This window comes from Arachis duranensis, chromosome 9 (genome assembly GCF_000817695.3).
Source record: "Arachis duranensis cultivar V14167 chromosome 9, aradu.V14167.gnm2.J7QH, whole genome shotgun sequence".
Taxonomy (NCBI): Eukaryota; Viridiplantae; Streptophyta; class Magnoliopsida; order Fabales; family Fabaceae; genus Arachis; species Arachis duranensis.
In genome coordinates, this window is record NC_029780.3 from 53,354,579 (window position 1) to 53,366,588 (window position 12,010).

At 36.4% G+C, this 12,010-nt stretch overlaps 1 protein-coding gene across 1 annotated transcript; it reads left to right on the top strand.

The window, feature by feature from the left end:
- The first annotated feature begins 342 nt into the window (after positions 1 to 342).
- On the top strand, positions 343 to 11,074 carry LOC107472170 (plasmodesmata-located protein 2-like). Its single transcript, XM_016091722.3, has 2 exons — positions 343 to 873; positions 10,939 to 11,074. Exons 1-2 carry the CDS (start codon positions 390 to 392, stop codon positions 10,965 to 10,967), a joined length of 513 nt encoding a protein of 170 aa, XP_015947208.3. The 5' UTR covers positions 343 to 389; the 3' UTR covers positions 10,968 to 11,074.
- Positions 11,075 to 12,010: the final 936 nt, after the last annotated feature.

Below are 12,010 nucleotides of genomic sequence, written 5' to 3' on the forward strand. Positions count from 1 at the left end.
TAGTATCGGTTACTATAGTTAAATTAAAGATAAAGCTAGCATAGGATTGGATTAGGATTAGCTTTTTTGACTTTATTATATGCAACTTTTCATTAGCATGCCCAAACGTCCAAAATACAATACCTCTCATACACTTTAATTTTACGCATTGCTAATTGCTATAGTTCACTTTCTGCTAGATCATTCGGTAGATAGGATTAGGAAAGAAAAAAGCATACCAAAACCCAACTCCTCATAGCCACCATCATCATTTCCATAAAATAATATTAATATCTATCTATATCTATATATATATATATAATATATATCAACCCAACCTAATGAATTTTCACCGATTGTTATCTCCAATGTCAATGTCTCAACATTAAACAATAACCCGTCTCCCAAATATGGATCTTTCCCATTCAACCATCTTCATCATCCTCTTCCTCATCACTTTCTTGCTTCTTCCATTTTCTTCAAGATCATCTTCCCATTACAGCACACTAGTCTACAAAACCTGTTCAAACAGAACCTCATTCAACAACAATAATAATCAATTATTGTTATCATCTCGGTCTTATTCACAAACACTCACTTCTCTGTTCAACCAACTCATTGCCCAGTCTTCCCAGTCCAAGTTCTTTAGAACCAAGGAACTCGCTTTAGACGAAAGCGCCGTCATCTCCGGCCTTTTCCAATGCAGAGAGGACATTGCCATAGAAGATTGTTTTAGCTGTGTGAACTCTCTTCCTCCTTACATTTCATCAAACACATTGTGCACCAGTTCCACGTCTGCAAGGGTACAACTTCAGGGTTGCCACATTCAATATAATACCGAGAATCTTTCAGCAGAGACAACAAATGGTGATGAAACTGAGGGCCGTAACAATGGTAATAGTAACAATAATCAATATATGGTTCACACATATTTTTTTAATTTTGTTTACCTTTTTACATGATGTGCGCGCTATCTAACATTTCTTACTTTGTGTCTTAATTTTTTGAAAAGTTTCCATTCCATTTTTAAAGTAGTGTCTATTCTTTGGATAACCTGAAAATACCTAAAATAATTGTTTAAAAATCTACTATAAATATTTTGATGTGTGTCTATTGACACGCCCTTTTTAATTTTGATTATTGATATAAATTCTTTAAAGTGAATATGTTTTGTGACTATTCTTTAAAGTACATTGACAACCATAAATGTTATTTGAAATAAAATTGTGAAAGTGACAGGTTTTATGATTTTATATATGGCAAAAAGGATAAATATTTTGTACATAAATACTCTAGTTATTACATATGTTTCGAGAGTTACTTGAAATTGGGTTGTATTTGCGTCTAGACGTGAGGTCCAAATTCCTTTTGAGACAGTGGACTTCTTCTGGTATCGAGGTGCCACCGTCCGAGTTCCTCATGAGGAGGTGAGGTTGTACCTGTAAGAAACTCCAATGATTAAGTTAGCAATGGTTTAAAGCAGATTTTTAGTAGATTGCGTCTTGAACATACTTGAGGAATGTCAATATATTTATAGTAGAATAGACAACCATCTTTTAGTGTAGTTCCACCTTTGATGGTAGATAGCCATTCCTTTTTTCTAGGAAAGTTATTGAGACCTCCATTCTAGATAAATGAGAGATATCTTAGGAGTTAGTTACTTATTCATATAAGTAGAGCTGAGTTATTGTTGTTGCATCTGACCTCTTTGAGGTCGGGTAGCTGTAGTGAAGGCGGATTTATGTGTTGGGGCTTTATTTGTTTTGAGCCTGGCTTTATCTTTGGGCCAGGGTATGAATAGTGCCTCTGATTGAGTCCGAGCTTTACAAGGTTAGACTCGAGCATTTGTAGATTTGCCTAATCTTTGGGATGTGGTCACGCCATGTCGGGTATGCCGCCTTTTTAAGGTAAGTCGGGTGCTCGATGTATTTTTTCAAAAATTTAAAACGTTGCATCTTTTCATAGTACTGTACACGTTACCCTATGATTACCTTGATAACTGGTGCGGAATTTATAACCCACAAATTAACCGGCAAGTGCACGGGTCGTACCAAGTAGTACCTCAAGTGAATGAGGGTCGATCCCACGAGGATTGATGTACTAAGCAACAATGGTTATGTGATTTACTTAGTTAGACAAACAGAAAATGGTGTTTAAGAGTTCAAAAAGCATTAAATAAGAAACTCAGAATATCAGAAGACAGGCAAATAAATAAGTTGGGAATAAAATATGGAGAAAGCAGTTAAGGCTTCAGAGTTATCTATTTTCCGGATTGACTTTTCTTATTAATTTATTTTAATCATGCAAGATTTAATTCTTGGAAAACTATATATGACTAAACCCTAATTTCTTAGACCTTTTTAGTCTCCTATAAAATTCATCAACCGCCAATTCCTTGGTCAATTAATTCCAATTAGAGGGTGAAGATCAATTCTAGTTATATGCCACAGAAATCCTAATTACCCAAATATAAGAGGATTATATGTCACGTAACCCGTTAAATCCAGATAATTAGAAATTTAAGAGAATATATTTTCAAGCTGTTGTTTAAGTAAAGAGCTTTTCCTAGAACTCAATTAGAAAGAGGGTCATACTTCCGTTCCGCCCAATTTCATAAAATAAGGAACGAAAACAATTCTTGAAATATAAATCAGTACATAAATTAAAATAGAAAAAAAAGAAACAAAATCAATCCATACAATAGACAGAGCTCCTAACCTTAACAGTGGAGGGTTAGTTGCTCATGGTTCAGAGTGGAAACTAGGATTCTCTTAGAAAAACTTGGAACGAGGTGGAATAATCCCCAGAAGAGACGTTTCTTTTCTCTTTTATATCTAATCCTAATTAATTTAAAATCTAATTTCTAAAATTAAAATAATACCTTTTCCTATTTAAAAATAAATAAAATTTAAATTTAAATCAGAATTAATTAAAGATCTTCGCATTGTAATGTGGGGACCACTTGGCTTCACTAGGATCCACGCCTATCTTGGAGGAACCAACCAATCTTGCATGTTGTTGTTGTGTCTTGCGCCTAACTTGAGAAGGCAGCAGCGTGTTTGGAGAAGAAGTATGGACTATTAGAAATCGTTGACAAGTTCTAAAAGTTAGCTTTCCAATGCCACTGAAACCATGTCAATTGGACCTTTGTAGCTCGAATTATTCAGGTTTGAGTGCAGAGAGGTCAAGGTTGACAGCATCATTCGCTTTCTTCTCTTTTTCTGCAGAAACTCCATCAAATCTATCCGAATACTACCTAAAATAAACAAAATTGCACACGACTCAAAGTAACCTCCATAGTGGTTAAAAGATAATTAATTCTTGATTATACTCAACAAATTAAATGCAAATTCACTAGGAAAAGATAAGAAAGATGCTCACGCATCACAAAACCAAACTTGAATTGTTGCTTGTCCTCAAGCAACCAAAACTAATATACGCTTAGGATGTGAATTTGCATGAGAATGAGAGTTTGATTAAGCCATGTCTCTTCTTATAGTGGGGTTTACAACTGCAATCCTGAATAATTTTGGCATCTCACTCTCCTTTGAATCAGAAAGATGTTATTGTCATTTAGAATTAGAATCTGGATAATATTATGAATTCTCTAGTCTTTTAGACTTTAGTTTAATCCTTGAACACCGTAAAATTTACTTTAATTCTCTTTTCTTTGGTGCTTTGCACCTTTATTCTAGCCGCGACTTTAAATGTTTTGTCTCAAGTTTTACTTGACACAAAAATACCACAACCACTTGACTGGGAAACTTTTTCTAAGTTCTTATTGCTTTTTCAGTTTTCCCCAGACAGTGGTGCTCAAAACCTTTGGCATACTCTGCTGAATGCATTTGGTCACGACTCTAAATATTCTGTCTCAAAGGTTACTTGAAACAAGAATTTCACAAGCATATAACAAGGAAAACAACTCTTTGAGCTTTTGATTATTTTAGACTCTCTAGTCATTGATGCTCAGAGCCTTGGACCTTGCTTTTATGCTTATTTTGCTGTCTTTTTTGCTTCAAGGATTAAATTTTTGTTTATTTCAGAGAAGTCATAATAATTCTCTAAATCCATGTTCCTCAAACATCAACATCCCTTAATTCAACTTCAAATATGCTCTGTTTATGTCATTCATTCAGAGTTACAAATAACACCACCACAATTAAGTAAATATGATTACTCTTAAATATAAACTCAATTTCTCATACGATACATCACTTGTTTTTTTTATTCAAGCTCAGTGAGTAATAGATGAGGCAAATTTTTTTAACTAAAAGCAAATGACATAATGAAACTAAATCTAAGAACTGAAAGTACTAAAGATCATGCAGGCAATCAAAGCAACAGAAAACAGAAGACAACAAAATAAGAACGGAAGAGAAATAGAATGAAAAGAACTCAACCACCTTAGTTATGCTGGTGGCCATCTCATTCCTCCATGAAAAATATTCATCTCCATTTGGTGCTACTAAAATAAAGAGAAAATGCCAAAAGCGAAGCGACAACACCAAACTTAAAAGTTTGCTTGTCCTCAAGCAAAGGAAATCTGAAAACAGGGTGTCAAAAATTCTTCTTAATTGCTCCTGTTCCTATTCTAATCATTCTGCATGACTAGAACACATGTAAAACAAGAAAAATTCTTTAAAAAAAGAGATAAAGTAATTTAAAATCAACACTAAAATAACTATAATGCTAAAATCAAAATAACTATAAAGTTAAAACCACAGTAACTACAAAAACAAGGATACTAGTAGTTGGGTTGCCTCCCAACAAGCGCTTCTTTAATGTCACTAGCTTGACATTTGATTGTTGAATTTTCTTCCTCTTCTTCCAGTTGGTTAAAATGTCTCCAAGGGGGGAGAGGTGAAAATTAGGGGCCCCTGAAATAAATTCCTCCTAACAAGCTTTCTTTTATTGTGATTAGCTTGATTCACCTTGCTTGTTGGGGTAGAGGTTGGATTGTTCCAAAAACTTGGTGCGGAATTTATAACCCACAAACTAACCGGTAAGTGCACCGGGTCGTACCAAGTAGTACCTCAAGTGAATGAGGGTCGATCCCACGAGGATTGATGACTAAGCAACAATGGTTAAGTGATTTACTTAATTAGGCAAATAGAAAATGGTGTTTGAGAGTTCAAAAAGCATTAAACAAGAAACTCAGAATATCAAAAGACAGGCAAATAAATAAGTTGGGAATAAAATATGGAGAAAGCAGTTAAGGCTTCAGAGTTATCTATTTTTCGGATTGAATTTTCTTATTAATTTATTTTAATCATGCAAGATTTAATTCCTGGCAAACTATATATGATTAAACCCTAATTTCTTAGACCTTTTTAGTCTCCTCTAAAATTCATCAACCGCCAATTTCTTGGTCAATTAATTCCAATTAGAGGGTGAAGATCAATTCTAGTTATATGCCACGGAAATCCTAATTACCCAAATATAAGAGGATTATATATCACGTATCCCGTTAAATTCAGATAATTAGAAATTTAAGAGAATATGTTTTCAAGCTGTTCTTCAAGTAAAGAGTTTTTCCAAGAACTCAATTAGAAAGAGGGTCATACTTCCGTTCCACCCAATTTCATAAAATAAGGAACGAAAACAATTCTTGAAATATAAATCATTACATAAATTAAAATAGAAAAAACAAGAAACAGAATCAATCCATACAATAGACAGAGCTCCTAACCTTAACAGTGGAGGGCTAGTTGCTCATGGTTCAGAGTGAAAACTAGGATTCTCTTAGAAAAACTTGGAATGAGGTGGAATAATCCCCAAAAGAGAAGTTTCTTTTCTCTTTTATATCTAATCCTAATTAATTTAAAATCTAATTTCTAAAATTAAAATGATATCTTTTCCTATTTTAAAAAAAAATAAAATTTAAATTTAAATAAGAATTAATTAAAGATCTTCGTATTGTAACGTGGGAACCACTTGGCTTCACTAGGATCCATGCCTAACTTGGAGGAACCAACCAATCTTGCATGTTGTTGTTATGTCTTGCACCTAACTTGAGAAGCTCACGCATACATCGTTGAAAAGAAGTATAAACTATTATACATTGTTGAAAAGCTCTGGAAGTTAGCTTTCCAACGCCACTAAAATCATGTCAACTGGACCTTTGTAGCTTGAGTTATTCAGGTTTGAGTGCAGAGAGGTCAGGGTTGACAGCATCATTTGCCTTCTTCTCTTTTTCTGCAGAAACTCCATCAAATCCATCCGAATGCTACCTAAAATAAACAGAATTGTAGACAACTCAAAGTAGCCTCCATAGTGGCTAAAAGATAATTAATTCTTGATTAAACTCAACAAATTAAATACAAATTCACTAGGAAAAGATAGGAAAGATGCTCACGCATCAATAACCGTGCGCCATAAACAAGGGGGTGTGGAATTACTCTTTTGCTCCTAGTGCCTTATAAATACCCAAACTCCTTTCTCTTTTCTCTTTTATCTTTTCGCTCCTTCCTGAAACGTTTGCACTCTTTGTTTTCTCTCAGGTTTCTCCATAACTCCTTTTGCATTTCAAAATTTGAATTTCTGCTTGGAAATTTTTCTTTGTTCATTGGAGGTTCTTGGATTGTCCATGTCTTGCTGTTCAAGTGTTCTTTTCTTGCTTTGCATTCCTTCAAGGTTGGCGTTTTATCCCTTTGGAATTTTAGTTTCTGCTTTTACGCTCTAGGTGATGCTTTTGCTTTATTATTTTTGTTGGCTTTGGCAATGTTTCTTTGTTTGCTTTGAAAAATGAAGTTTCAAAAACTTTGCTTCTTTCTTGACTTTGAACTTTTGTTGTTGCCGCTATGAATCTGAGTGTGGGGGGTTCTATTCTATGTTGCCCTCAAATGGTGTCTTTTTGCGTTTTTGAAGATGGCGTCATTTTCACACTTGATAACGTGATTTGTTTGTTTTGCATACGAGAGGTCGTAACTTTCTTTTGTGTTTGATGAAGACGACCCGACATTTTGCAATTTTATCCGAATGCTTTTGTTTTCTCCAACTTTTCGTGATAAATTTCCCTTTGTTTTATTTGTAGGTATAGATTTTATGTCTTGTTCAGTAATTCACAAGATATCTTCTAAAGTTCTGTCCGACCTGACCTGGTAGATATATCTGTTCTTACTCCCATCCTTGATGTTAATAAAAAGTATGCCGAGACTTTTCATATGCATCATAGGTTATGTTTGAGTCGAGAGGATGAGAGAAAATATGAGATTGTGGTTACTGACCCAGAAGAGAGGGTTGGTTTTCTCCGACTTGATAAGTCAGAACATCATTTTATATATGTGTATGATTTTTTTTTTCGCAAAATTGGGAGTTAGCCTTCCTTTCTCTGACTTTGAATCCATGGTCCTTAAGATCTATAATGTTGCCCCTTCCCACCTTCATCCTAATTCTTGTAGTTTTCTCGAAATTTATCAACTTTTTTGTCGAAAACTTGACGTTTGTCCTTCTATTAAAGTTTTCTTTTACCTTTTTGTTTTTACAAAACTTTTTAGCTCTAAGAAATGGGGCTGAGTTTCCTTCCAAACTTTTCAAGGGAGGACGTCTTTGCTATTTTTGATGATTCTTTTCATGACTTCAAAAAGTAATTTTTTAAGATCCAATCTGTTGAAAGTGTCTAATCTTTCTTTCTGGATGTGAGGGATGAGCCTATTTTTAGTTTGTATTGGGAGGAAAATCTTGTAGTTGTTAAGTACGACTTGGATGACTTGGATGTAGTTGAGGAGAGTGTAGTCGTCTTATTTCAGGAGTGTTGAGGCTGAGCTCCCTACCTGGATATGAAGAAATTTTTAGAAAATCCAAGCAAATAACGTCCAAGCTAGGTAGCATTTCCTTTTAATTTTTTAGATACACTTTGTTGATTATTTTACTAGCTTGTCATAACCCAACTTTGATGCTTTACAGAAAAAACGGTTCCTAAGTCAATTGACACAAAAACTCTTTGGACTGCCAAGAAGAATGTTGTTGCTCGTACTATCCAGTTAAAAGAAGTCGGCGAGTCAGGCAACCTTCCTTCTCTTTTCAAATCGGACTCGGGTGCCTCGACCTCCCCCAAAGTTACTCTTGATCCAACTCCTCCTCCTCTCACTCCTCCTTCAAACTCTGATAATTAAGCAATTTCCTCTCACCTCCTCCTTCCAAGCCTAATCCTAAAAAACGTAAGACTTTTGAGTTGGGAAGCGTTTATGAAACTAGTTTTGATGGTATAGAGTTCTATGAGAAACACATCCTTCCACACAGCTTCATTAGTGTGGATGATGTTTCTATAAAGAACCATCTTTAAGTACTTGCCTGAGGTAGAATTCGGATGATTGGGGTAGCATCTGTTATATTTAGAGAGTTGGAGAAGACTCTCCTTGGTGCCACTCGGCATACTCTGGCCAACCTTCAAGCTTAAGTGGCGTCCTTGAGGGAGTCTAAAAAGGAGTTGGAGGGTGAAAAGGAGGCACTTGTTTCCGAACTTGCCAGGGCTCGGGAGAGGGTGAAACAATCCAAGGCTGCCTGTGCCATGGTGGAGGGCTTGAAAAAGAAAGCTGAAAAAAGCTATGCCAGGGTCCTTGGGGAGAAGTTGGACTTAATGGATGAGGTTGCCAAGTCATGGGAGAGAAGTATGCAGATTTGGAAGACACTATAGCTCAGGAAATGGACGAGCTGGCTGAAAATTTAAAGGCCCAATTCCTAGTTATAGTGCCCGAGGTAGACCTCTCCCGTTAGCCCTAACAATATTATGTTGAATGGGAAGATTGTCTCTGCACCAGAAGATGAGGAGGATACTCCTATGCTCGATCCAAAGGCTTCTGAAGTCTGAGTTGAAGGAGCTCCTCGAGTGGACGATGAGCCTACTCCTTCTCAGCCAGAAATGCTCCTGACCTCCTCTGTACAATCTAAAAAATACTAACATGACCTTCAGCGAATAGATGCCTCCTCCTTAGTTTTAATTTCAAAGTATTTGGATGGCCCGACTTGTGGGTCTTTATGAACAATTTGGTTTTGTAATAGTTGTAGTTGGAATAATTTTTTTCTTTTTTATTTCGCTATTTTAAGAACTTCTTCTCCCTATAGTAGTAGCTTTTAATATGAATGATTGTTAAATCACCTCATAGTTTAGTTCTCGATGACTTAATGATTTTTTAGTCACTTGAAAACTTTTACTTCTAATTTTGTTAAGTCCCTTAAGACATTAGCCAAAGTAGCTCAGTTGTTTTGTTGAACTTTTTGTTTATAAAGTTAATGCTATTTCCCTTAATTGATTGTGCTCTAACTTTAAGTAGTCAGTTTTAACAAGTTACTTTTGTATTTCCTTTTAGGCCCAACTCTTTAGATTGTAATGAGGTTGGACCACGATCTGCTTATATAACTTCTTACACTAATTTGTATTTCGTCGCTTCATCTTGCCGACCATTTAGGTCAGCCAATTATTTTTGTGATTTTTCGAACTTAAAATAGTGCAACTGAATGGAAAACTTTATGAAAAATGAACTATCATTAATAAAGAATGATTTACGTAAGTTTTGTTGCTTCTAAGAGTTTTATATTTAGCCTTTAACACTTGTTATGGTGCCTCATTAAAACCTCCTCTAGAAAAAACCTTCTCGGAAAAAAATCATGAACTCGGAAAAAAGAGTACACCAGGGAGCAAGACTCGCTTTCTAATTGTAGTAGCATTTTAAGTTACATGCATACCATGACCTTGGAAGATCATTACCCTTCAGGTCAGACATTTTGTAGTAACCTTCTTCTAGGACCTCAGTGATCTTATAAAATCTTTTCCAGTTTGCAGCCAACTTTTCTTCACCAGACTTCTATGTTCCAATGTCATTTTGGATCGATATGAGGTCATTCATGGCGAAGCTTCTTTTGACGAATTTCTTGTTGTACCTTGTGACCATTCTTTGCTTCAAGGCTTCCTCCTTTATCCGAGCTTATTCTCGGACTTCTGGGAGGAGGTCAAGTTCTTCCTTTTGAGCTCAAATGTTTCCTACCTTATCGTAGAATCTAACCCTTGGAGATTCTTCATTGACTTCTATAGGTTTCATGGCCACTATGCTTTAAGCAAGTCGAAAAGGAGATTCTTTTGCTGTTGAGTGGGGGATTGTCCAATATACCCACAAAACTTGAGGGTGTTCATCCACTCATGCTCCCTTTATGTCTTGTAGTCGGCATTTTAATCCGGCCAAACTAACTTTATTCGCAACTTCTGCTTGTCCGTTGACTTGGGGGTGTTCCACTAACGTGAATTGGTGCTTAATCTTGAAGCTTGCCACCAAGCTTCTGAAGGCTGAGTTGGTGAACTAAGTTCCATTATCCGTGGTGATAGAGCGTGGAACTCCAAACCGGGTGACAATGTTATTGTAGACAAACCTCTAACTTCTTTGAGTTGTGATGGTTGCCAAAGGTTCTGCCTCGATCCACTTAGTGAAATAATCAATACCCACTATGAGGTACTTTACTTGTCTGGGGCCTATGGCAATGGCCTGAGGAGGTCTAAGTCCCATTTTGCAAATGACCAAGGTGAATTAATGGTAATGAACTATTCTGGGGGTGTCACGTGGAAGTTATCATGCTTTTGGTAGGACCGAGCTTCTGTCACTTCTGTTGAACAGGTCATGAGCTCGGGAAGACAGCAAGCTTATGACACATAAGGTCAAGGTTCCCTGCCGTATCGGAGGCATTCCGTGCGAAGAGGTTGGAGTTTTGTTGTAAGAGTTTAATGAGGTCTACTTTTAATTCTTCCCTGATGTAGGCTCCTATACTTGTTATTTTCTCTGCCTCTTCAATTTTTTCACCAAGTTATAGTCATAGCTCTTCTCGTGTTCAAAACTGCCGAGCTCAATAATGTTAACTTCTTTACCCTTTATGCTTTCTCGTAAATTTAATCTCTCATTATAGTATTTTCATGCCAACCTCTGATCTCCTCTTATGGTGGCAATTTCCTCTGACGTGAAAATTTTCATGCAGAGATGAGGGGTGAAAACAACCACAGCTAGTCGGTTCAACATTGTCCAACCTATCAATGCATTGTAGGCTAATGCTACGTCGACCAAAATGTATTTGGTGCACGGAATTGTAATGCCAATATCAAAATCAAGATTTCTTACAACTTCGCACAACTAACCAGCAAGTGCACTGGGTCGTCCAAGTAATACCTGACGTGAGTAAGGGTCGAATCCCACGGAGATTGTTGGCTTGAAGCAAGATATGGTTATTTTATTATTCTTAGTCAGGATATCAATTATAATTATTAGTTTGAATTACGAAAAATAAAAAGAGCATAAAATAAATAATTGTTACTTAATAATGGAGAATATGTTGGAGTTTTGGAGATGCTTTGTCCTCTGAATCTCTGCAACATACTACTTTCTTACTTTCAGAATTTGCAAGGCTCCTTCCATGGCAAGCTATATGTAGGGCGTCATCGTTGTCAATGGCTACTTCCCATCCTCTCAGTGAAACGGTCCAAATGCTCTGTCACAGCACGGCTAATCAGCTGTTGGTCCTCGATCATGTCAGAATAGAATCCATTGATTCTTTTGCGTTTGTCATCACGCCCAACACTCGTGAGTTTGAAGCTCGTCACAGTCATCCAATCCCAGAATCCTACTCAGAATACCACAGACAAGGTTTAGACTTTCCGAATTCTCATGAATGCCGCCATCAATTCCAGCTTATACCACGAAGATTCTGATTAAGGAATCTAAGAGATACTCATTCAATCTGATGTAGAATGGAGGTGGTTGTCAGACACAAGTTCATGGGGTGAGGAAGGTGATGAATGTCACGGATCATCACCTCCTTCATAGTGAAGCGTGAATGAACATCTTAGATAGGAACAAGCATATTTGAATGAGAAACAGAAATAATTGCATTAATTCATCGAGACGCTGCAAAGCTCCTCACCCCCAACAATGGGGTTTAGAGACTCATGCTGCCAAAAGGTACAAATTTCAGATCTAAAAATGTCATGAGGTACAAAATAAGTCTCTAAAAGTTGTTTAAATACTAAACTAGTAACCTAGGTTTACAGAGAATG

Coding starts and splice junctions, on each gene's coding strand:
- LOC107472170 (XM_016091722.3), top strand. CDS start 390: ATGGATCTTTCCCATTCAACCATCTTCATCATCCTCTTCCTCATCACT. Junction 874..10,938: donor AACTGAGGGCCGTAACAATG/GTAATAGTAACA, acceptor ATTTTCATGCAG/AGATGAGGGGTGAAAACAAC.